General features: G+C 49.4%; 1 protein-coding gene across 24 annotated transcripts in view; it reads left to right on the top strand.

The window, feature by feature from the left end:
* The window catches only part of Git2 (GIT ArfGAP 2), a 40,809-nt gene that overhangs the window by 12,507 nt on the left and 3,599 nt on the right, over positions 1-24,703 (top strand). For 2 of the 24 annotated variants that reach the window (XM_087578524.1, XM_087578536.1), the window contains exons 8-18: positions 4,395-4,440; positions 5,412-5,463; positions 8,051-8,123; positions 8,372-8,469; positions 9,415-9,526; positions 11,848-11,990; positions 13,834-13,938; positions 18,612-18,860; positions 20,549-20,638; positions 23,798-23,880; positions 24,354-24,542. In XM_087578524.1, the coding sequence (XP_087434650.1) occupies positions 4,395-4,440; positions 5,412-5,463; positions 8,051-8,123; positions 8,372-8,469; positions 9,415-9,526; positions 11,848-11,990; positions 13,834-13,938; positions 18,612-18,860; positions 20,549-20,638; positions 23,798-23,880; positions 24,354-24,542 (1,240 nt within the window). 24 annotated transcript variants of the gene reach the window in all.

Genomic DNA, 24,703 nt, shown 5'->3' on the forward strand with positions numbered 1-24,703 from the left:
GGATTAGGAGCACTTGGGGGCAAGGTGGACCAAGCATACTTTGGCCCATCTCTCCTTCTGAATGGAATTAAAAACTATGCACAGAGGGTTCAGCTCTGAAAACCAAATCCTAGCTAAGAATGGCAAGACCTGAAGTCCCGTCAAGCTGGTGGCCTGTGATCTGGAGCTGCACAGCAGGTACAAAGAGGCCTTTTCTTTCCAATTTGAGGAATGAGACTTGAAGCAGACTGACAGGAAGAAGGTTCCTCTGGGTGGTTTTATTTTATCTCCCATTCTTTCTAACGGAGGTGTGGGTAGGTAGCAACAGTAATGGCAGTGTGTATATAGCACAGTATATAATAACAGCAGTGGCACTGTGTATATAACACAGGTGTCTAAATGTCTGGCCACCAGTGTGAAAGGATATGGTTTGTGTGTCTCTAGCTGCCTGCTTAGCAGGCAAAGTCCTGCCTGCTCTCTTGCCTTCTAGAAACAGAAATAACTCTTTACATAGCTCTTGAAGAAACCCAGAGTCTCTCAGTACAATGTTTAGAATATCCCAGATTCCATCCACAGTGACTCAGAGGATAAAGAGCCAGGAAAACGTCAAGGGCTGCATGGAGAAAATAGACACTAGGTGAACAGACACTAGGCCTGGGGCCAGCAGGTAAAGAGAATGGGCCACCCAGTGACCCGAGTGACCCTGTGACGCACATGATAGCGAGTCAGCTCCCATGAGCTGTCCTGTTGGAATTGTCAGAAACGTTTAACCAGCTAGTGAGACCATGGTCTGAAAAGCAGCAAACATAAGATAGCAGACTCGAGTAGAGATGTTAGAAATGAAAATTACAGGGACAGTGGTGGTGCACACTTTTAGTTATGGAGGCAGGGGCAGCTGAGACTCTGGAGTTTGAGGCTAACCTGGTCTAGGACAGCCAGAGCTACATAGAGAAACTGTGTCAAAAAAAAAAAAATAAAATAAAATAAAATAAAAAAAATTACAGTACCTAAACTATTAACTCCAGATTAATAGGTTTAGTAGAGGGCTAGAAATGTTCAAGATGTAAGTTGAAAATCTACATCTAGGTGTGATTAGCTCATGGTGGAGTGGTTACCTGACATGCAAAAGGCCCAGTCCCAGCACGAGGGAGAGCCAGCAGCAGCAGCCTCGGGACCTGTGGGGAGCACTAGGCGTATTGGTGGGGACACTGTGCAGATAAAGGACTTGCTCTGCAAGCCAAAACCTGTGCTTGGTTCTAGCATCCATGTAGGAAGCCAGGTATGGGCCACAAGCCTGTATGGGGCACCACTGGGGAAATCACTGAGCTTTGCTGGCCAGTGAGTCTAACAAGTTCCAGGTTTTAGTAAGAGACCCTGTCTCACCATACAGTGGTGGTAATGTATATGTACTCATACAGTGGTGGTCTGTGCATGTACCCATATGGTGGTGGTATGTGCATGTATGCATACAGTGGTGGTCTGTGCATGTATGCATACAGTGGTGGTCTGTGCATGTATGCATACAGTGGTTGTCTGTGCATATGTGCATACAGTGGTGGTCTGTGCATATATGCATATGGTGGTGGTCTGTGCATATGTGCATACAGTGGTTGTCTGTGCATATGTGCATACAGTGGTGGTCTGTGCATATATGTATATGGTGGTGGTCTGTGCATTATGCATACAGTGGTGGCATGTACATATGTGCAACAATAGCAATTACTGATGGAAAGAGGCTATGTGTTTGAAGGAGCAAGGAGGGTGTCTCAGAGTTTGCAGGGGGAAAGAAGTGAAAATGATGTAATTGTAATCTCAAAATTAATTTTTTAAAGCAGTAGAAGTGGGGTTCATACCTTTAAATCTCAGCACTTGGAGGCAGAGGCAGAGGCAGGCACCAAGCACAAGTACCGCATGTGTAGATGTGTAGGGAAAACACATGTACACATAATAAAATGCATGTTTCATACAGTAAGAATACTAGGGTAGAGAAGTGATTGAGAAGACGACTGTGCCAGCATCTGGCCTCTGCGTGCCCACATAGGAAATACCACCACCCAAAGAAGGTGAATGAACAGAAAGCAGCACGAGACACATCAGCATCCAGCTACTGAAAGCTAGCATTGAAGACACTCACAGACGTCAGTCTGGTATTTCACACGTCGAGCTTTGAATATCCTTTATCTGAAGTACCCAGGACCTAGGATGGTACAAGTTTCAGATTTTTACTTAATTAATATTGTGGGGTATTTGGCATAGATTTCTGTGCGTACATCTGAAGTGCCAACTTTTTGAGCATCCCACCGTTGCCCCGGTGCGTCTCAAAAGTCACTGAGAGGAAAAGGAAATCTGATGGAATTTAGTTTAAATTAAAAGGAATGATTATTTAGGTGGCCAAAGAAAAGAATTGCTGGCCTAGGGCTCCATACCCAGCAAAGCCTTTATCACGAAGGCAAATTAAACACATTGTAAAATGAAGGAAATTTATCTAGCAGCAGAACTAGAGAGGTTTCCTCAGGTCAGCGTGGGCCTGGGGCCATCGTGGAGATGTTGTAGGATGGGAGGGCAGCCCCAGCAAGAGGTGCATGGGAGCAGAGCAGCCCTGGCTGCAGCCCTAGGTGGCAGCTGACAGCAGAGGCTCCGTCATGCAGGGTACAGCAGACTACGGGGCTGCGCGGAGGACGGAGAAAGTGAGCGAAGCAGGGCACACAGCACCCCTACGTTCCGCTTGAAGCAGGAAAGCTTCTAAGTATGCAAGCTTACTTAGCCACTGAAAGACAGACAGAAATGTGGGGTCAGAAACCCTAGAGATAAATTTAAAAACAAAACAAAACACATCGTTAAGCAGTACTCATATAATTGAAAGATATTTATTAAAAATATTCAAAAACAACAAAAAGGAAAAAACCTGAAGCTTAAGCAGAAAGTAACAAATGACATAAATCCAACCACACACATCCAAAACTGTCTTTGCATTGACTGCTAACAATCTGAAGAGACCACGTAAGCAGGAGCGTCAGGAGAGGGCTACAGGACAAAAGCCGAGCTGTCCACTGTGTAAGAAACCCAGGACCTTCGGAAGAGCAGTCAGCGCTCTTCATGCTGAGCCGTCTCTCCAGCCGCTCTTCCTAGTTCCTGAACCTGACATTTTCTTTAATGGGATGTGTTGAGATAAAAAATTCAACTTCTTGAAAAATACCGTTTTACAGGGCTGTGAGTGTTTGCAGCACACATGAAGCCTGATGCCCTGGGTTGGGTTCCTAGCACTGCCACAGGGGTTGGGGAGGAAATGTATATAAGTGTGTAAATGAGCAGACATAAGGCTATCTATAGAGCTGGAGAGGTGGCTCAGCAGTTACGAGCACTGTCTGTTTTTCAGAGGTCCTGAGTCCAAATCCCAGCAAACACATGGTGGCTCGTGATCATCTGTCATGGGATCTGATGCCCTCTTCTGGCGTGTGGGTGTACATACAGACAGAGCACTCATACACAAAGTAAACACATCTTTTTAAAAAAGTTTATATATTATAATCTCCCTTTCCAGAGGTCCTGAGTTCAATTCCCAGCAACCACATGGCAGATCACAGCTGTCTATAACTTCAGATCCAGGGGAATAAGACACCCTCACACAGACGTGCACACAGACAAAACACCAATGCACGTGCAATAAAATAAGTGAATTTAAAAAAATAGGAAGGGGGGGGCTGGAAAATTGCCTTGGCACCAGCACCCACATGGCAGCCAGTTTCAGAGGGGCAAGGTTGCTGCCTTCAGTGTTTGTCTCAGGAGAGCTCGCTGTGTAGCTCAGTCCCTCTAACTGAGCTTCCCTTGTGCTGGGACTGCAGGCATGGCCTCTGCACTCTGCTTGCTGCTCAGAATGCAAAACGCCAGAGCTGCTAAAGACAGCCACTCCTACCAAGTAAGACTCACGTGTACCGTGTGCTCCCGCTCCCGGGCATGGCCTAGGAGGGTAAACTGAGTGCACACAGAAGCGCACGTTGGCGCTTGGGGTGGCTTTGTCATTGGAACGTGAATCAGTGTTCTAAAAGCTGGGTAAGGGCACAGTCACTCAGCAGATGGCAAGGTCGAGCCCCTCTAGAGCACATGCAAAGCGCACCTGCTCTAGCCCTGGCTCGTTTCCACCGCTTGTTTGATTGAACCTCTCCCAAGCTTAGTGCAGCTCTGCCATCTGCCGCCATGGGCTGACAGAGCCCGCTTTGAACTACCCTGGCTCCTCAGCGTCCTTTACTGAGTGATGTCTGAGACTGGACAGGTCTCAGGGGACTTGCGTCCAGTCTCAGATTTTCCTGTTCTCCCGTGTGGCACATGATTATGGAACATGGGTAAGTGGGAAGCTTAAACTGACAAAAAAATGGTGATCTCAAAATTGATCTGAGCAAAACTGGCTTCTGTTTCAGATCATAAAAACGGACAGCACTTTATAATCCCTCAGATGGCAGACAGGTAAGGACCAGTTTAGTTTATCTGCCCTGAATCGCCTTGGTTTACAGTATTCGAGTGTATTATATGTTGTGTTTAACAGAGCTCATACATTTCTCTCTTTTATGGCTATACACTTTGGAAATAAGACGGCTGTAAGTAAAGCACCGTGTGAAACCTAGCTGGGAAGAGCCCAGATGACATGCGTACTAGCCAGTGATACCACACTGTGTGTCTGGTTGTCTGGTGTTGGTGTCATATTCACAGGTGTTTCTGTGTCGGGAAGCACGGGATGCTCTGTCTCTGACAGAGGCTGGCACAGTTTACATTCATCTTGGAGCTGTCAGCCTGTCAGGCTGCCAGCATGTCCTCTGGAGTGTCAGTGGGTTAGGGTTACAGGCTGGATGAAATTTTACATTTTGAGAAATTGATGTTCTTTTTCCTTCTCTACTCAAAATGTTTGAAAACAAAAGCCATCCTTAGTTCATGAGCTGAGTAAAAGAGCCCTCAGCTGCTGGCCCAGCTGTAAGGTACAATGACTGTTACTACCGCAGTGAACCCTGAAGCCCTGTTGGGCCAGCGCTGCCAGAGCTGACAAGGTGACTCACTGCTGACTAGCCGTGAGCCTGTCTTTCTGCCTTTTCTCTTTCCTCTCCGTTTTGTCTTGCCTTTTTCTTTGTGCCATGGATGCAGCTCAGTGGCTCACACATTGGACAAACACTTTCCCACTGAGCCCCACCCCAAGGCCTAGAGATGAATTGATGAGCAGATGTCACCCAGCTGTTGTCATCCAGCTGTGGGGCAGTGTCTCTTTATTGTGTTACCTGACTGTGGGTTTCTAGCAGTCCTGACCAAATGGTTATGTCTTCAGTGACTCTTCAGCTACAGAATGGTTCCGAAAACAGTGATATCTCACCCCGTGGGCGTCTTAATCTCCTAGTGAGGTCACAGGGCCCTTCTGTGTACTTGCTTAATGGTTTTGTGCATTTTCTTAGCAGCCTGGATTTGTCTGAGTTGGCAAAAGCTGCCAAGAAGAAACTTCAGTCTGTGAGTATCTCTTCTCTGGAACCCTATGGAGCCCCTGCTGGTCCCTGTTGTCAGAGTTACCTGCTAGTGTTAAGTTAGACGCGTGCTGTTGGGTCTGTGTGCAGCAGGGAAGAGCAGAGCACGTTGGTACATCCAGTTCTCTGACCACCTCAAACAACCTGCCATCTTGTCTGTCAAAAACGCAGCCCCTGCCTGGGATAGTATAGGATTGTTTTCAAGACGGTGTGTCTCAGGGTCCTGGGGTGTGGGTGCCCTTCCTTGACATTTGCCCCTCACTCATGTGGGCACTCACTAAGCACGTGTGATGGCTGCTGCTGGTAGGGCAGTGACACTCTGCCGCCCTCAGATGCCGTTCCTCCAGCTTCTTCAGTTTATGCTGCTGAAAGCTCGTGATCTCAGAGTTTGCCCAGGCCTGTGGGCCATAAGATCACTTTAATCTTTCTGCATTATTTGCAAGAGGCCCTGTGTCCGTCTTTCCCATGAAGTCTCGCCTGGTGCTTCCTGCTCACCTTGTGAGATTTCACTCCTTACCTGTCCTCAGTGCCTCCTGGGTCAGAACCAAGAGCCTTTGCTTCTTCTTGTCTTTAACCCTTAGGCACCAGCCTACTTCCCCCTGGTTAGGTGTACGTGCACTGTTGGGGCAGCTCTGTGAAGCAGCTCTCTGAGCACAGAAGTCCCTGCCTTGGAGCCCTGCTGCAGGACTTGTGCCTGTGTGTTTGCCTTGTCTGGCTCCTCTTGGACTTAGAGCTTGAGTGTGTAGGTAAAGCCCGATTTCCTGCTTTGTGGTTCCCCTCCTTCCCTTTCACGGAGATTTTTATAGCCACGTAGGGTGTCACTATCACGTAAGTGAATTTATTCCTGCTAGTACTTAATTACACTGTGAAATAAATGGTTATGCAATTTGTTTGATGTCTCTGTGTTCTGTATCTGTGTGTGTTTGAGTGTGTCGTGCCTTTCTTAAATTGAGGAAGTCACATGCTGAGATAACAACGTGTCAAGTGTATGCTTGCCGTGTGCTTCCTGGTAGGCTGCAAGTGTCATACATGGCGTCAGGCCCCCCCTTCCTCTGTCTGTTGGCTGGGTGGATATCACATGGAGCCTGAGGTCATGCCTGTAATACCTGACATGGGGCGGGCATTAAATAAATACCTGGCATAGTTTCCTGTGCCTGTAAAACCTTAGGCTGTGTGTCAGACTGACCCGGCTCACGTCAGTCCCAGAGCACAGAAGTGCTGGGAAGGGAGCACTGTCTGTCCTGCTGTGCATCCCTGACCTCCTCCTCATGGGTGGCTCCTCTGAGCAGGGCAGGGAAGGGCAGGGCAGCACTCATCCCCTGAGTCTGTCTTGTATGCTCTCCTCCATCCCTAGTGAAAAACTGAGAGATATAACAGATAAAAACAATGTATTCCTGAATTATGAAACGTTAACACTCTGAAAGTCTTCAGGCTAATAATGCCTGTTCCGCGATCCCTTCGCTGTGAAGTGAGACGAGTAAATTCTAGCTGTCCTTGCTGCTGGCTCTGAATGGGTCTAACACCATGTCTAAGATGCCACCAGCCCTCAGCAGAGCACCCATGTCACCATTAGTGACAACAGAAAAGCTTTCAGTCCAAACCCTGGAGGGAGAAACTAGAGAGTTCTGGCATGTGCAAGCGCTGAGACCTTCTCATCTGCCCTGGCAGGATTCTTATGGGGTCATTTTGAACGATAAGTTAATTTGAGTGTACTAGGGAACTTAAAAGGAGATGGGACTGCCATCCTCAGTCCTCAGTCACCTCAGTCCTCAGTCACCTTGCTCTCTGCAAGCGCAGGCTCCAGGTTTGGCGTATTTGCTCAGCCTCTGTTTCTCCTGTGTCTTTTTTTCTTTCTCGAAACTACAGTGACAGAATGTCATACCCTGCTGTTTTACACAGGGCAGGGGGAGTAGAGAGGCCACAGCTGTTGAGGTGCAGGATGAGTTTCATGAGATAGAGGAGCCAGAATCCATGGCTGTGGCTTCAGCTGGTCTCAGTGGGATGACCTTGATAGTCGCCCAGATCCCGGCTGCTGTGGGAAAGTCTGGTCTGTATGGATGTGCTGTGAGCTGCACCCCATACCACACTGGGGAGCCACGTTCTGCTTTGCTTGATAGGAAGCCTCGCTGAGATGCGTGCCACACAGCGTCATCTTTACCCACCCCCACCAGTGCAACCGCCTAATGCAGGGCCTTGCACAGTGTAGCAGTCATCCGACATTGAGCTTCATCGCCATCCCCACTTGTGGGTCTTCTTTCTCTGCCAGGGATGTAGGACCCCTTCCTGTTGTAGAGCAGACAAAAGTTCTCAGGACAGCAGAGACTTCTGGGGTGCTGGCTAATACAGGGAGCAGGATGGGAACTTGTGTTTGAGAGGGTTTGTAAGTCATTCTTGCCTTCTCTGTGGCTGTAGCCTGTGTGTTGGAAGAGAGGGACCTGAGAAAACGCTGTTGTTCTAACGATGTCGGTCACCAGGCACTGGCTTTGAGTAGAACACTGGAGATAAAGGGTGATGATGTGACAGGCGTCCTCGTTAATTGTTGTCCCTTGTGTTCCTGATATTTTTACTTTCAGCTAAGTAATCATTTGTTTGAAGAACTTGCCATGGATGTGTACGATGAAGTTGACAGACGAGAGACTGATGCAGGTGACGTAACGCGTGGCCTACCCTCTAAGCTTCTGCTCCCAGCGGGCGGTGGCCAGCGGCCAGCCTGGTTTCTTCTTGCCCAGTTGCTACTGTCCTCATAACCCGTGTGTAGACATGTACTCTTGCACGTGCTGCCTTCCAAGTGTGCTTCCCCAGTCTCCCTCAGTGCATGAGCCATGCCTCCCAGCAGAGCCATGGCACCGCAGGTGTGATGAGATTCTGTCTCTTGGCTCTTTTCTTCCGGCTAGTCTGGCTTGCCACGCAAAACCACAGCACCTTGGTAACTGAGACAACCGTCGTTCCCTTTCTTCCGGTCAACCCTGAGTACTCCTCGACACGAAACCAGGCAAGTGGCTCTGTATGAAATTTGCTAATAGTGCTATTTGGGGAATGACTGATGTCATGGTGTTGAGTATCCTGCACATAAACAGCGTACACTTGTGAGAAGAAAATGAGAGACGATAGTAAAGGAGACTCTGGGTATCACCCACAAGCTTGTGGGTGCCTTGTTGGCTTCTGGGGGGATCCTGGGGCTCAGGAAGCTGGGACGGGGGGACCTCAAGCTGAAAGCTTGCCTGGGCTACATAGCAAGACCATGACAAAGATGGTGGGAGGAAAGTGGAGAGAACGAAGGGAAGGAATTTGCTTTTTAGTTGATCAGAAGCCTCAGATTTAAGTAAATCCCTCCTTGTGCAAAGGAATCCTCATTTAAGAATATTTCCAATAAAATTAAAGTGGGTTTATACATGTGGTTTCCCCTGGTGTGCTGTCTATAACAGTAGAACACTGAAGGGAGCCTCAGCCTCTGACAGGGAGGAGACTTGAGCAGAGGATTTACTTCTGACCAGTGGCTGCCTGTAAGAGCGGACCCATGTCCAGTCTACTACCTTATCCCTAAAGCGAGATTTCCCCCAGATTCCCGTCTCACTCACTTCACATTAAATCAGTGGGAATAGAACTGTGAGTTCTAATCTGGCAGCTCTGAGGATTGAGGCCTTATAATTGCTTGTCATGTGTTCCCCCAGTGAGCTGCACATCCAGCCAGAACCACTTTATTTTCATTCATAACAGTAATCTGTGCTGTAAAAGTGTAGACGTTAAGTTCTCTGAAGTAAGTGGTTTGAAGCCGCTGCCGCAGGAACCATTGGTGTTGGTTAGAGAGTGATGGGGACCGAGTTCATGTGACTGAGCTGGAGACCCTTGGTGTAAGCTGCATCCTGGGTGGTCGCCACCGCTGTCCGTGCTTACACTCTTACACTGGATAATACTGCCCATTCTCTCTCACCCTTAGGGCAGACAGAAATTAGCTCGGTTTAATGCCCATGAATTTGCTACACTGGTCATCGACATCCTCAGTGACGCCAAGAGGAGACAGCAAGGCAGTCCTCTCTCCAGGTCAAAAGGCAAGTGTCCAGCCCTGAGAGTGCCTGGGGCCTTCTAGGACACGCTGTTCAGTCCAGAGCTGGAGGCGAGGGAAGTACAGCCCCTGCTGAGAGCCTCCTCGCTGATGCGTTCTGACAGAAAGGTACCTGCTGGAGCCCTGAAGAATAAGGAGTGCCACGAAATCACTAAGAATTATTCAGACTCAGCTTAGATGTGTTTCCTGATCACTTCTTTCCCATAGAATTGGCTCCTCAAAGTTAACCCGAAAGCCTAACATTTTCTGAGGGACATGAATAAGGAGAGGAAGACTCTTGACCACAGCTGTATTCCCTGTGGTCACTTAATTCAGAACCTCTGCCTCTGAGTGATTACCGTTTCCTGCTGTGAATGGCAGGTCTCTGTAGCAAGCACTGGGGTGCTGGGGTGCCCGCCGAACATGTGTTTCAGGATGGCTCTTAGAGGTCCTGTCTCCAGACATAGGACCCACTTCCTCATAGCCAGCCTGTAAGTTTGTTCTTGATTTTTTTTATAGATACGGGAACTATGCCTTTTTATTTTGAGGTACTTAAACAAGATACTTATACCATAAACATTCAGGCTCCAGTTAATATCATACTCCCCTAAGGCAGGAATCACTAACTAACAATAATTTGTGTTCCCCTTGCTTGTTAAGGAATTTGATTCTTTTAATTCAACCAAGAGTAAAACCGTCCTGAAAAGGTGTATTAAATTGGCGAAGGTACAGTCTGGAGGTTTTGTATAACTTTGAAACCTCAAAATATGCCCACTCTAAAAGAGAAATGATCAGATGTTTCATATTGTGTATAATGTCAAAAACACTAGGAACAACAAAATAATCACCTCTAGAGCAACAGCTACACGATTAGAATACAGACATCTCCCAGGAGTCCTTAGTGATGGTTCTAATGGCCTGGTGCAGTCTCTGTGTGTAAGGTAAGTGTTTAGATAGCGACCGTCCAGGGCACGGTGCCCTACCCAGATGAACAGACACATGGAGTTGCTCCTCGCCGGCACATCTGATACTTGACCAAAGCTCATCTCTGGATTTCTGGCTGGGGTTGAGGCTGGCACCTTCCTGCATGTTTTGGTTTCACTGTGTCAGTGGCCATGTCTGTCCGAGTTCTCATACTTTTCGTTGGTGATTTCACTGCTTGAGTAAAGGCTTGAAGCTCAGTGGGTGGTGTTGAACCATGTCCGTGGGTGCAAGGAGGCTGAGAGGACGCTGTGGGGAGCTGTGTGGTCAGTAAGCGTCTTCCTAGCGCGAGTTGAAATGCTGTTGTCCTCAAGTCATGGTCATGGATCCACAGTGTGTGTTACATAGGGCGCCCTTAAACAGAGGCGTGTGAAACAAGGATGTGTGTTGATTGGCTCGTGAAAGGCTGTGACCAGCGGTCTCAGGAACTGTAGTCCTCTGTCTCCTCTAGGAACCTCAGTGACAAGCTTTTAGGGCAAGACCTTATGTGTGCGTACATGCTTAGAACAATGAGTAGAGAAAAACAGGCCAGCCGTCACGAGTGGCTACAGCCTCTGCAGTCAGTCTTTTTTACCTCTATTGGCATGCAGGTGCATGTTAAAGATTTACTGTAAACGTTAAATAGGACCAGTACCTCTTAAGAAATAAGAATTCACTGTCCAGATGAAGCTCTGTAAAAGATCATTGCAAATTGGAGCATAACTTGAGTTGCCTCAAGTAAACCAAGAGTCTTCGGAGGTTTCCGAACACTTGTTCTAAATGTGCAAGAGTGTGTCCCCTCCCGTCTGTGGAATGGACACTACTGACGTATGTGTGTGTCCACGTGATCCAGTATCCTCTCCTCTGTCTCCCAGCCTGGACTTAGATGACCGACCACTATGTCCCTATTCTTTACACTGATTTCTAGGCTGTGCTTTCTGTGGTTTAGTTGGTTTATTTTTGAGGCACAGAATATAGCATTGGCTGTCCTGGAGCTCACTAGTAGATGAGGCTGACCTCTAAACTGTAGGAATCGCCTGCCTCTTCCTGGTGCTGGGATTGAAGGCGAGTGTCTCCATGCCCAGAGCTTCCTGTTGAACTTGCCGTCCTTTGTGTGCACGGCACAGTCCACTTGCCTTCCTTCCCCTTACTTCTACAGTGTGGAGCGATGGGGCCTGTCTGAGCTCGACAGGTGAATGGGAAGCACTTGAGCTGCTCTGTGTCGGTTAAGCCGCCTGTTTTGATCAACCTCTGGGTGTGAATGCAGTGTTACTCTTTCTGTGGCTAAGCCAGAAAGTCATCTTGGTGGTCTTTTAGAAGGGAAAGTGTATTTTAAGTCTGAAATAGTTTTCCTCCTCCTGTGAACAGACAATGTGGAACTCATATTGAGAACAGTCAGTAACCAGCACAGCACTGAGAGCCAGGACAATGACCAGCCAGACTATGACAGCGTGGCCTCAGATGAAGACACAGACGTGGAGACCAGAGCAAGCAGGACAAACCGGCAGAAGGTGAGAGGACACTCCTCACACAGGACACACATGCCCCCTCTTAAAGCTCGTTCTCACCCTGGGGCTGTAGCTGCATGGCAGAGTGCTCACCGAGTATGTGCAAGGCCCTGAGTTTCGTTCCCAGCACTACCAGGAAAAGCGCACGTACACATAGCAGAAGAAATAAAACTGGCCAAAGTGCAGGGCTAGGCCTTGGAAGACGCTGTAGAGGGGAAAGGGTTCACTGCTACCTCCAGCCAAGCAAAGATAATGAAATAAGTGCTCTGAAAATAAGGCTCTTTGTCCCCAAGCAAGTGAAGGATCAGCCTCGACTCAAAAAAAGCATGTGTTGAGTGGCTTCTCTGGGTGTTAATCCTTCCAGTGTGCTTGGCTCCTCCCCTGACGACATCACTGATGGGGAAGAGGGGACAGTAGAACATAGACCGCATAGGTGGTGTGCATCAAAAGTACAGACAAGGTGAGGAAGTTGGAAGAGAGAGAGCATCAGGAGAGGAGGTCTTGACAATGCAGGGCTCTGAAACAAGGCCTTGCAGAAGTGCTGACCTGTGCCCTGTGTAGAAGGTGAAACAAGAAAGTCTGGGAAGATAGAAGGAACGGCCACAGCCTTGGGAGAAGGCTGGTCATGAGTAGGAGCAGCCTAAAGAGTCACACACAGTGTGGAGATTCAGGACACCTCAGTCAGGAGCTGAGTTCTACAGGGCAGTGCAGAGCTGCCTCGGGGCTTAGGCCAGGGGGGCCCCATGACAGAGACCAAGCCACTGTTCAATGAGTAGGGTAGAGGGCCAAGGTGTCTAGAAGGCCCCACCCCAGGCTGGAGAGATGGCTCAGCGGTTAAGAGCACTGTCTGCTCTTCCAGAGGTCCTGAGTTCAAATCCCAGCAACCACATGGTGGTTCACAACCATCTGTAATGGGATCTGATGCCCTCTTCTGGCCTGCAGGCATACATGCAGGCAGAAAGCTGTATGACGTATACATAATAAATAAATGTTTTAAAAAAAAAAAAGGCCCCACCCCACTGCAGGCTGAATCCAGGACTGACCCAGATAGGCACTCCACAGACACTGAGTAATAAATAAACAAGAAGCTAGGCTGAAGTCTGCAGGTTTGAAGCAGGGAGAAGGACTTAGACGTGTCCAGCATTTGCTGTTTTACATTTACATTGGGACACCCCTGCCTGGACTGCCTCATACCAGTCCACTTAGTGACAGCCAAGATCATTACCAGGCCGTCAGGGATAGAACCTCCACTGATTGACTGGGCTCCTGTCGTCCCCTCCGACCTCTAGCTGAGCTCTGCTGCTGTTGGACCCTCTCCTCCAGCACTCACCAAAGCCCTCAGCTCCCCAGCATGCCTCACAGCTCGCCCAGCTCCTTCCCGTGCAACCCAGTCAGCTGTTGTGCCCCACCCGCTCCATTGTCTGTCTCCACAGCACTCAGTCCCTCAGTCCTGCCGCAGTAGTTAGTTCTTCCCTCTCTGCTGCCGGGATATGAACGCCATGGACGCGGCAGTCTCTGTCTCTCTTATAGCCCTCTGGAAATTGCCTGATATTCAATAGGTAGTGTGGAGTGAATGAATGAATTCATGGAAGAGTGAGTTCTTTACATTGGCACGGACAGTGTATGCAGGTCAGGACAGACCTTAGACAGCAGTGTGCACATAGGTTTGCAGCGCCCTGCCTGCTCCTTTGGGAAGCTCTGGTGCAGTGTCAGAGCCCTGCAGGGCCCCTGCCTTTCATTCGGTTTACCTTGCAGTTCAGCTGGCGTGGCCAGAGATTGACGTTCTTGAGCTGTTAGTCTGCCATTATCATCTCAGATTGTGAACATTTTCCCGATTTATTTTTAGAGCCTAGATTCAGATTTGTCAGATGGACCAGTCACTGTGCAGGAGTTTATGGAGGTCAAACACGCCCTAGTGGCTTCTGAGGCCAAGAGACAGCAGCTAATGAAGGTGAATAACAACCTGAGTGGCGAGCTGAGAATTATGCAGAAAAAGGTAACATGTCATAAATGCCAGGACGGTCGACGCGTTGATCCCAGTCGCCATGCTTGTGGTCAGAGGGAAGAAAAACATTTACTGTAATAGGCCTAGACATACTGGGGCCAAGCTGTCCTCTCAAAAGCAGGGTGTGTGTGGATGTTTGAAATGTAGTCCTCTGATTAGAAATGCATTCAGAGTAGGACAGGGACTAGAGCCCAGCGGTAGTGCATCTGCCTAGCATGCGTAAGGCTCGGGCCAGGTTCTGTGGCTGGGATTCTAGTTCAGTGTATGTATGAACACAAGGCCTTGGGTTTGCATGTAAAAATACATTCAGAGTAAACTGCACTAGGAGAGACCTAACAGCCTAGTGTTTGTGTGAGACAGCACAGCTTCGCCCTCTCCTGGGCTTTCTGGGAATCTGGGAGCTACTGATTGGATGTGATGTTCCACACCGATTACTGATCCTTAAGATTAATCACGGGGTTGGGGATTTAGCTCAGTGGTAGAGCGCTTGCCTAGCAAGTGCAAGGCCCTGGGTTCGGTTCCCAGCTCCGAAAAAAAGAAAAAAAAAAGATTAATCACACCCTGCAGACAGAGCAGGCAAAAGCACGTGCTTATCAGCATGTAAGTCCCAGCCTATACCATGCGAGGGGCTTTCTCTGTTGGCACTGACTCTGACTGCTACCCTGGCAACCCTCTCCAGCATCTCAGCGTGTCACCACTTAGAGCAGGGCACGACACACAGAAGACTACCACATATTCCACCTGCACTAGCAAGGAGAGACAACCTGTGAGCTCAGCACTCTGCTAGCCATTCCCCTCAGGCAGCCGTTCTCAACCTTAGGAGGGCATCGAAAGACCCCTTCACAAGGGTTGCCTAAGACCATCAGAAAACTCAGAATTACAGTTATGAGGTAGCAATAAAATAGTTGTATGGTTGAGGGTTACCACACTGTGAGGAACTGTATTAAAGGGTTGCAGTGCAAGGAAGGGACTCAGAACTGCATGAGTCTCCCTGTAGGAGAGGGCAGCAGTAGGAAGGCACGCTTGGGGTGGTGATGGGAGAGAGCGGCAGACTGAGGAATATCAGCTGTGCCCTAGGTTGTGGACACTGTAGTCATCAGATTGTCTTGAGAAAAAGCTCTCTCTGCACTGCAAGCAGAACAAAACAAATTGGTTTTATGCTATTGTAAGGCCAAGTCACAAGGTGCATCTTCCTTTTTTTTTTTTTTTTTTAGATTTATTTTCTGTATTATTTGAGTACACTGTAGCTGTCTTCAGACACCATCAGAGGGCATCAGATCCCATTACAGATGGTTGTGAGCCACCATGTGGTTGCTGGGAATTGAACTCAGGACCTCTGGAAGAACAGTCAGTATTCATAACCCCTGAGCCATCCTGCCAGCCCTCAAGGTGCATCTTTTAAGGAAAGCCAAAGAATGGAGCTCCCGCTAGCCAAGGAGCAAGGTCCTGAGATCCTTTGAAGTCAGGGGCTCTCGTGCTGCAGTGCAGGGGATGAGACATGAAGCTCTCCTGGACTGGCACCCGCCTGCCTCGAAGCCCATCCAGACTATTGCACAGCTGCGAGCAAGAGCCCGAGAGCCCTCTGCTGCAGCAGGGGACTTACGTCTCCTCCGCCTTTCTGAGCAGGCTCACACACATGTGGTAGTTGTGCAGTCACCATACTTGTCAGGTTCCTGGGTGATTTTTTCTGAACTTGCCTGTGTAAGTTGGTCTGCTGAGCTTCGCTGTTTTACCCATAACTCTCCTTCAGTGTTTATAGAGGACACGTGTGCTGGAGGGATGGCTCAGGGCAAACACCGAAAGGCAAGAGGAGGACTGAAGTTCAGACCTCTAGAACCCATGGGAAAACCCAGGTTGGGCACAGGCGTCCGCCTGCGGTGCCCGAGCAGCAGGAGCAGCAGGAGGGAGGGAGGAAGTCTCCAGAGCAGGCTGCTAACAGAGCAGCTAAATAGTGAGACCCCTTGCCTCCGTGTGTGCAAGAGGCTGCTAAAGGTACCAGGGCTCCACTCACGCCTCCCCATCACACACATGTGCACACACATGTATGCAGAAGATTAATAAGGAAACAGTGTTGGCTCAGCAGGTAAAAGAGCTGCAGAAGCTGACAGCTGGAGTTCAAGTCTGGAGCCCACAGAAAGGCAGAGAAGACTCCACAGAGTTGTCCTCTGACCAGCACATGCAGACACAGTAATATTTTATTTTTATTTTAATTGCTAGAGACAACTGGAATCTCTGAAAGCAGTGTCTTGAGTTTCTCTAAGAACTGTAGAGCAAGGAAGGGGAGAGATTTAGTGGGTCCGAGATGTGCACCAAGCCTGCTAACCTGACCTCCACATGTGTGCTGCGGTTTGTACTCACACAGACACACACACATGTGCATGCACACACTGAGCACACACACACACACACAGACACACACATGTGCATACACACACTGAGCACACACACACGGATACACACACAGACACACACACACTCAGAAATGGACAACCAGAGCCATCGTCCGTTATTATGAACAAACGCTTGTGATTTCTGAAACTATTGAGTTACCTGTAACTTTTTTTATTTCCTGCCATACTTTTTCCAGATTATATAGCATGGTTCTTATAAACATCATTAAAATCTATCGTGGGACATTTTTGTAAATGCAAAGTAATTAACTTTTTAAAATCTGATACAGTCCTATAATCCTAGCTACTTTGGAGCCTGAGGCAGAAAAATCACAAGTTCCAACCCTTCTTGGGGTGAGAACTAGTTTGAGGCCAGCCTGAGTACTCGGACTGTGTTTCAGCTCCTGGCATGCATGGTGAATCAGGGTCGAGGCTCCGGGACACCACAGCCGCTGTGCTGGAGGACCTGGACTAAATGCCCTGCGTGAGGGGCGGGGCTGGGGCAGCTGAAACCAGGACCTCTGCTCATCTTAGAAAACAGGGGTCCAAATCCAGACTGGAGGTTTCAGAGGCAGCAACGGTGTCCAGAGGGTTTATAATTTCACAGTGTGCTCTGATAGCCACAGAGAGCTTTTAGCTTAGGCAGACACGGGAGCCCTGCATCTAGGGATGTAGTACTCACACGGCTTTCTCTCTCAGGACCCCACCCAGTTCCCCATGCATATCCCGACAGGCCACTCACACTTGTAAAGAGGAGGTTGCAAATAGAGGCCAGGAAGCCACGCTTCTGTAGACGTAGGCACTACAGACAGACGTGGGGCTCGTTCACATGGCGAAGGGTGTGTGGACTGTTCTATTTCAAAGCTAGGTGACGTTTTTAATGGAGTTGGCAAAGTAGTGTGGTTTACATCTGATCATTCACACTTAACAGTTGCTTGGAAACAGTGCTAATTAATGAAGAGGGGCGCCACGATCCATGTAGTCCCAGACTGGTGCTTCCTAAATAAAAACTGAGAGTTAACTCCCAATACTGCATGAACTTGCTATTGGAAAATAAGGACCCCGTGCAGACACGGTTGCTTATGAACTTAAACTTGGCACTGGAGGACAGGACAGTGTGGTCAAAGCCATACATACATTCTGCCAGAGTAGGCAGTTGAACTCATACCATCCCCAGCTTATGCAGTGACATGGAAGTGCCACACACAGGTACAGGGCTGAGGTGACATGAGGTGCCACACACAGGTACAGGGCTGAGGTGACATGAGGTGCCACACACAGGTACAGGGCTGAGGTGACATGAGGTGCCACACACACAGGTTTGGGGCTGAGGCAGCATGGACACAGTTACTTGTATTTAAGTTGTCAGCCCCGCAATTCCTTGCTGATCTCTTAACTGGGAAGCAGCTCACATGTGAATTAGAAAGACCCAGGCTCTCCAGGTGGCAGGGTCTGACCAAAGTGAGGCGCCACCAGGCAGCCCAACCCACTTACAGCCAACATCACCAACTCCATGACAAGCCGAAGGAGAGAGGAGCAGGTACACAGCCCCACAGAAAAGGTTTGATCACCAGAGAGAAGCAAGTGTGCCTTGCGGAGTTCCCTTCGCATGAGGACACTAATGTAGTCTAAGAGGTTGCCAGTTTCTTGTGATAAGTTCGCAAACTTACCATGGTTTGTCTCCCCTATATGTTTTTAAAGATGTGCTTGAATTGTTTAGAATATCGGAAGTGCTATGCAGTAACGTTTCCCTCCTACTTTTCCTGTTGGCTCTTTGGAAAGCAATAGGCACTGAGGTTTTTCCTGGGCTGACCCTCATCCTTTCCTGCTTTGCACAGCAACTCGGATTCTCTTGTGCTGCTTCCATGGTGTCTCCCATCACTTTCCCCATTTGCAGATTACTCAGGGCCCGTGTGAAGAGAATCACGGTTAATGTTCTGAACCTCTTCCTCGAGACAGCCTTAGAATAATCCAGAGTACAGCTTGTCTGTACCGGTTCTCTGACCCCACCATGACAACTCTTTAGGTGGTTAGGCTTGAGTTTCTCATGAGCCTGTGAGGTGGAAAAAGTAGGTTATTCTGGAAGGAGGAGGGGGGTTGTCATGGCTTCCCCATTCAGTCTAGCTAGCTTTATGCTCTCATGAGGTCGTGTTATGTTGGAATATTTGACGTTTGCTTTGTCTGCCTGCTGTGCAAAAACAGAGACCCACTGCCAAACATTTCTTTCAGCTTCAAACTCTACAGAGTGAGAACTCAAGCCTCAGGAGACAGGCCACAGCCAGTGCCTGTCAGGTCCAGACTGCCTCTGACCACAAAGACACTGTGGGCCACTCCTCCCTGAAGCGCCGGCCATCAGCCCGGGGCAGTAGACCCATGTCCATGTATGAGACTGGATCAGGCCAGAAACCATACCTCCCAATGGGAGAAGCCAACCACCCTGAAGAAAGCCGGACAAGACTTCAGCCCTTCCCCACTCATGTAAGTAGCACCAGTGTATGTCCATTCTGCTGTGCAGTGTGACTGTTCTCCCTCTTCTGCCCCTGCAGATCTCTGGGCGCTGAGAGGGCCCCTGTGTGTGCTGAACGGATGTCTGCAGGTGCATCTGGTCACACAGGGCTTGAGACAACCTCTGTTGGCATTTTTTCTGTAATGCTTCCTTCCTAGGTTCTACAAACGAAAGCCAATTGTAAAGGTTACTAACAGAAATGTCTGTCTTCATAAAGGCAGAGGTTGGGGCTGGAGACGTGGCTCGGGGCTTAAGCACACTGGCTGCTCTTGCTGAGGACTTGGGTTAAGGTCCCAGCACCCACGAGGCACACAGCCCACTCCCAACCAGCTGTGACTCCAGCTTTAGGGGATTTGACATTTCCTCTGGCCTCCAGGGCTCTGCATGTACATGGCACACATACAAGCAGGCAGAACATCATCCATAAAATAATCTTTTGAAAAACAACCAGGTAGGCAGAGACATGCCCCCTGTATGAACTGGAACTCTTGGGCCCCAGGGTGCTCTTTTGGGCCTGTGACTGGATACATGGAGCTGAGACAGTCTTGGCTTCGGCATCCTGGTTACGGACCTCAGCATAGGCTAGTAGTATGGCTTGGTTATCTCCTAAAGATGCAGGGTAAGCAAGCATTAAACCAGCACACTCAGGAAGCTGAAGCAGGAGGATTGTCTGGACCACATCAGATCTTATCTCCAAAATATCATTAACAAACAAAGAAGGGAATGTGTAAATAACTGATGGTGGACGTCGCTCACAAGCATCATCCGCTCACAAGCCTCGGTTCCTAAGGCTGCTCTGTGGCAGGCTCTCGACGACACCGTGGTGCACATGGGGATGCCAGGTTTTCAAACATTGAACTCCTCTGTCTTCTGGACTGACTTACTGTGAAGATGTCTGTCTCCACAGCGTGCTCCAGGCATAAACTGCCCTTCATAGTTCTTCCTTCAGAGTGTGGTGTCACCCTTTGCAGTGTCAAACTGGTTTCTTGCAAGTACATAGAGCACTTGACTAAGAGTCCTAGGGCACTGTGAAGTACATGCTAAGCTCTCAGGAAGTAACCAGTTCTGATTTTGCGAGACTTTAGCATGGTAAAACTGCAGCACTGTGTGCACCCAGGAGTCACAGCCTCTCTTTATTTGGGTTTAACGCTTGAAGACCAACCATTGACCTGGTCTATTGGCCACTGAACTGAGTGAAAAGGAACCTGACTTTTATATAACTGAACGTAAATGAAGGCGACCTCCCTGGCAGCGTAAGCAGTGTATGTGATCCTAGAGAAAGTGCGGCTGTGGTTGTGCTGCCCCGTCTGTCCTGAGGACTGGGGTGATCGTATGCCCCAATTCAGAGTCATCCATAGCACTATGTGGTGTTTCCTTCTCGACGGGAGAGCAAGCGTCATTGCAGGCATTAACAGTGTGTGCTGCCAGTTTGAAGCCATGCCAAGTGTAGCGAGACGGCTGTGGTATCTTTTCCTTAAGGACAAGTGGCCTCCTAAGTGCAAAGTGGTTTCCAGCAGGCTCTTGCCTCATTAGAGATTACTGTGCCAGGACTGTCACTGAGCTCCTGCGTGTGTGCGTGGGACTGTGTGAGCTGTAGGGTGGGAAGTGGGGACGTGTTTGTTTTATGTTTTCCCAAGCTTGTTTCTTTCTCCACTTCCAGATTGGGAGGAGTGCACTTGTGACCTCCTCTTCGTCTCTGCCTTCCTTCCCCTCCACACTTTCCTGGTCCAGGGATGAAAGCACCCGAAGGGTTAAGTACACTCTGACCGGTTTGCCCTGGAGGAGGGGCAGTGCTCCTTGGTGCTTTGTGCTTGGGAGCTGGCCCTTGTGCCCCGGCCCTTGCTAACAGCCCCCTGTCCTGCATGAAGCAGCGCTTTGCTCCTGGTTTCTCACAGCAGCAGGCACGTGCAGCCATGCACCTCTGACCTGGAGAAAGCTGGCCGGCTTCCACACTGTGCGCCTCCACACTGTGTGCCTCCACACTGTGCGCCTCCACACTGTGTGCCTCCACACTGCCTCTTCTCACCTATTTAACCAGCTCACAGATCATGTAGAGCGCACGTTCTAAGCGCACTGTCTCCTTAAGCAAATGAAACTTTAGCTAGCTACTGGTCACATGTGATAGGGCAGTCCACCCAGTTATTAAATTTAAAGTGTATTTGGGTCAGCACAAAAGTGTCACGGCTTTTTTTTAACTGCTGACTTACTTTATGTTAGCGCCATCATATCAAACAAGTCCCGGCCAGGCTCAGTTGTCCTGGTGTGCTCACAGAACAGAGGGGAGATGGCTACAGGCTTACAGCTCTCCACTTGAAGTAGTAGGCCAGACCCTTCTGCTGGTGTGGGACTCACACTTCAGTGGCCTCCCTGGCACCCACCTTTAAGAAAGGCCGCTAAAGGGTATAAAAGACTTAAGTGACATGGTCCCTGTTCCCAAAGGGACATTGTGTAAAAAGAAAAATGTTTTCATGTGCACAGAGAGCAGGCTGGTTTCCTCCTGTGGAAGACTGGGAGGGCCTGAGAGTCGGAGGCTGACCCTTCATATTCCAACTCAGTCTGTCTGTAGCAAGGGTAAAAAGAAGGAAGGGACCTGCGAGCAAGAGACCACCTTCCCCAGCAAGCCTCCATGTAGCCGCCACCCCTCAGAGTGCTGAGGACCCCTGTCCACTGCTAGGGCCACTGGCTACCCAGGTCTCTTTGCTTGGTACTTACAGTGTTTTGAGTAGCCCTGTAAGAGCACTGTAGCCTTTTGTTACAATGCCAGTTAAAGAACAGCAGGGTAATAAGGGACCCCCCCATTTTGTCAGTAATTATGTTAATGAGAGTCAGGTAGGCCCAGGTGACTCACCATAAAATTTTGTAGTTTCTCTGATTTGTGGCGTTTTGGTAGCTTTGAGAGGGACCAGCCGCTGAAGTGGTTCTGTGCACACTGAGCAGTGACGTCATCCAGGACCATGTGCGCCTGGCAGCGCTGCCCTGGTCAGGTTTCTGTGGTTTGTCTGTGCAGAAAGATGGCATGTTGTTCAGTAACTGACCCCACGCCGGCTACAGGGAACCTGTCTGTTAACAGCTCGAGAGAGCAGCACTTGAGCTCTCCTGGCTCTGCATGCTCACTGTAACTCTCACAGACTTACATGCTGGCTGCACTGAACCCATATGCTTTGACGGAGGAGGACTTAGTCCGTAAGTAATTTTGCACTGCACTTGAAGAGCGTTTCCTGAACGCTATTAGTGGGTGTGTCTCCCTCTTCTGAGATTTTCAAACAGACATTGGCACTTCTGGTCACTCTGGTAATGTATTCAGTTTCTAATGTCATCTTGACATCAGGGAAAGCATCATCTGTTACAGACATACGAGATTCCGGGAGGCAAAAGGATTGCGAATTTAAGCAACAAGTCTCAAAACCCAAAGTATATGCTGTGGGGTATTAATACTGTCTTCTAGATTTCTCTCCCTATGGGAGCGGTTTCAATGTACTGTCCAACATAGTTAAAATTCAGTTTGTGTGTGTGCATGTATGCTTGAAAATTGTTTTTAAGTAAAGATTAGTCAAACATTCCTTTACAAGTAAGAAAGGTCTTAGGGAGGTGGTTCTGACCTCAGACCCTGCTCTCACTGCCCCTGCTGGAAGGAATATGGTGTCAGTTACTGACTTCACCATGAGCAGGACAAACTTAGCTTGATAACCTCATAAAGCTCCTAGCCAATCACTCGCTGGGTGAATGACAGCGGGTAAAAAAGTCCATGGTGGATTTTAGGACGCCGACCTCAGCGTCTTCCATAGAGTGGGAAGAGGAAGTCAGGAGTCGGGGAGAGGCAAAGCATAGCCGGTCACAGAAGACACCCACCTCAGCTGGCTGAACCACAGACCTTATGCAGACTTCCCCAGCCAACTTCCTCTGGCAGCCATTTTTCTAGTTAAGGCTGCTGCGTGTCTCACATGACTCGAGGCCTCTACAATCACAGTCTTTGCCGCCACCTTCTGCATCAGTTAAGCCACCTAGGTGTATGCTTTGATAAACACGGTGTAAGTGCAGGAGACAGCTGGAAATGGCTAGTCAGTAATCAGTTTGGATCTTCTGTCGGCCTATGCTGGCGATTAGATGAGGGATTATCGCACACAGCAAGATGAACACAGAGAAATGGTTTTCTCACACCCTCGAGACCAGACTCTTCCAGAGGATGCCATCCATCCTCGCCACATCCCATCATGCTGACAGACAGGCCCCGCCTCTAACGCTGCTGCCATTCCTATGAAAGGTCTTTAGAGATTCCTGAAGGGAAGATACAGCCCATTGTAATCTCCACAGTTAGACCTAATCTCTATATAATATTCTGGGAAACAAAGTGGTTTGGAACTGACTTGTGCAGGGCTGAACCATTTGGTTCACAGGCAGCACTGGGCTGGCTGTCTTGAAAGCTCATGGAAAGCTTCCTTGAAGTCAACTTTTAGCAGCAGCCATGCAGGCTTCCCAAGCTTGTGGTAATGGAGGGATCTGCAGAGGGCTCTGGTCCTCTCCTCCTGCAGACTGCGCCTAAGGTGGCAGCTAGCTTGTTCTGGTCCTTTCCTCATCTGACGTTAAACCAGGGGTTAGCATCAGTGTCCAGCTCTGAAGTGTGTATCCAGATAGTGTTTGTTACTGACTGCACCAGATGGATGTGCATGTGTGCGTGTGTGGCTGTCAGACAGTTGGCTGCACGGCAGTCTGTTTAGCACTTGCTATTGAACTGAGGAGACATGGCGCAGAAGTTGAAAAGCCACTCTTTGAACCTACTATCTACTCATCTTTACTAGATTTCCAGTAAAGGGCTGGTTCCTGTCCCATATGAGCTCTGGGTTTGACAGTCACAGCCTGGCCGACTGGGGAGACCATGATGCTCAAACTAATGGGGTTCCTCTCTTTTTAGGCCTCCAGGTTGGAGAAGCAGAACAGCACCCCAGAGAGCGATTATGACAACACTGCCTATGACCCTGAACCAGATGACACGGTGTACGTGGGGAAGAGTGCAGGGAGTGGGCTGTTGGTACACACATGCAGGCCTCACCACCTCCAGCCCTGTATCTGTGGTCATGAACTCTGCCTTCTGTGCTCGCACTGCCACCTCCGAGCTCTTTGCTGACTGCAGTATCTGCTCTGCCCTGTCAGTGCTGTGCCGTGTGGGCAGTAGCCACAGTCCACACTGGTTTCCCAAGGCACCGGCCTGCAGGGGCGGCTGTGTACCTGTGCTCTCCACCAGCTGTTCCCTCATCCCCTTCACCTGCCACAGCCGCCCTGACCTCCTCCCCAGGATGGAGTGCAAAGGGCTCAGTGTGGCCGTAGGTGCCAGTCTCTGAGCACAGGGAAGGCGCCTCCTGCTGAACAAGACAGAGGAAGGCACAGGCACAGCCTGCTTGAGTGCCCGAGGTGTGGGTCAGAGAAGCAGATCCCGCTCATGAGTGCTTGTCATGCCTCGCTGTCCACAGGTCAGGCCGGAAGGGGCGGCAGCGGAGTATGCTCTGGCAAGGTGATGGCCCACTGCCAGACACAGCAGAGCCCCACGCGGTCCCCAGCCCCGCCCTCCCCAGCACAGAAGATGTCATCCGCAAGACTGAACAGATCACCAAAAACATCCAGGAGCTCCTCAGAGCAGCCCAGGAGAACAAGCATGACAGGTACGGGCTGCAGCTGTACTCTGGGAGAGTGAACCCATGCTGACTGGCCGGGCCGCTCATGCTGCTGACTGCAGGGTGGTCACTGTTGGTGTAGGGTTTTTATTGCTTTTGTCATGTTACAAAGTAATCTGAAAATAAATATATCTAGAAACAAAACTGCA

This window comes from Rattus norvegicus, chromosome 12 (assembly GCF_021556685.1).
Source record: "Rattus norvegicus strain SHRSP/BbbUtx chromosome 12, alternate assembly SHRSP_T2T, whole genome shotgun sequence".
NCBI lineage: Eukaryota > Metazoa > Chordata > Mammalia > Rodentia > Muridae > Rattus > Rattus norvegicus.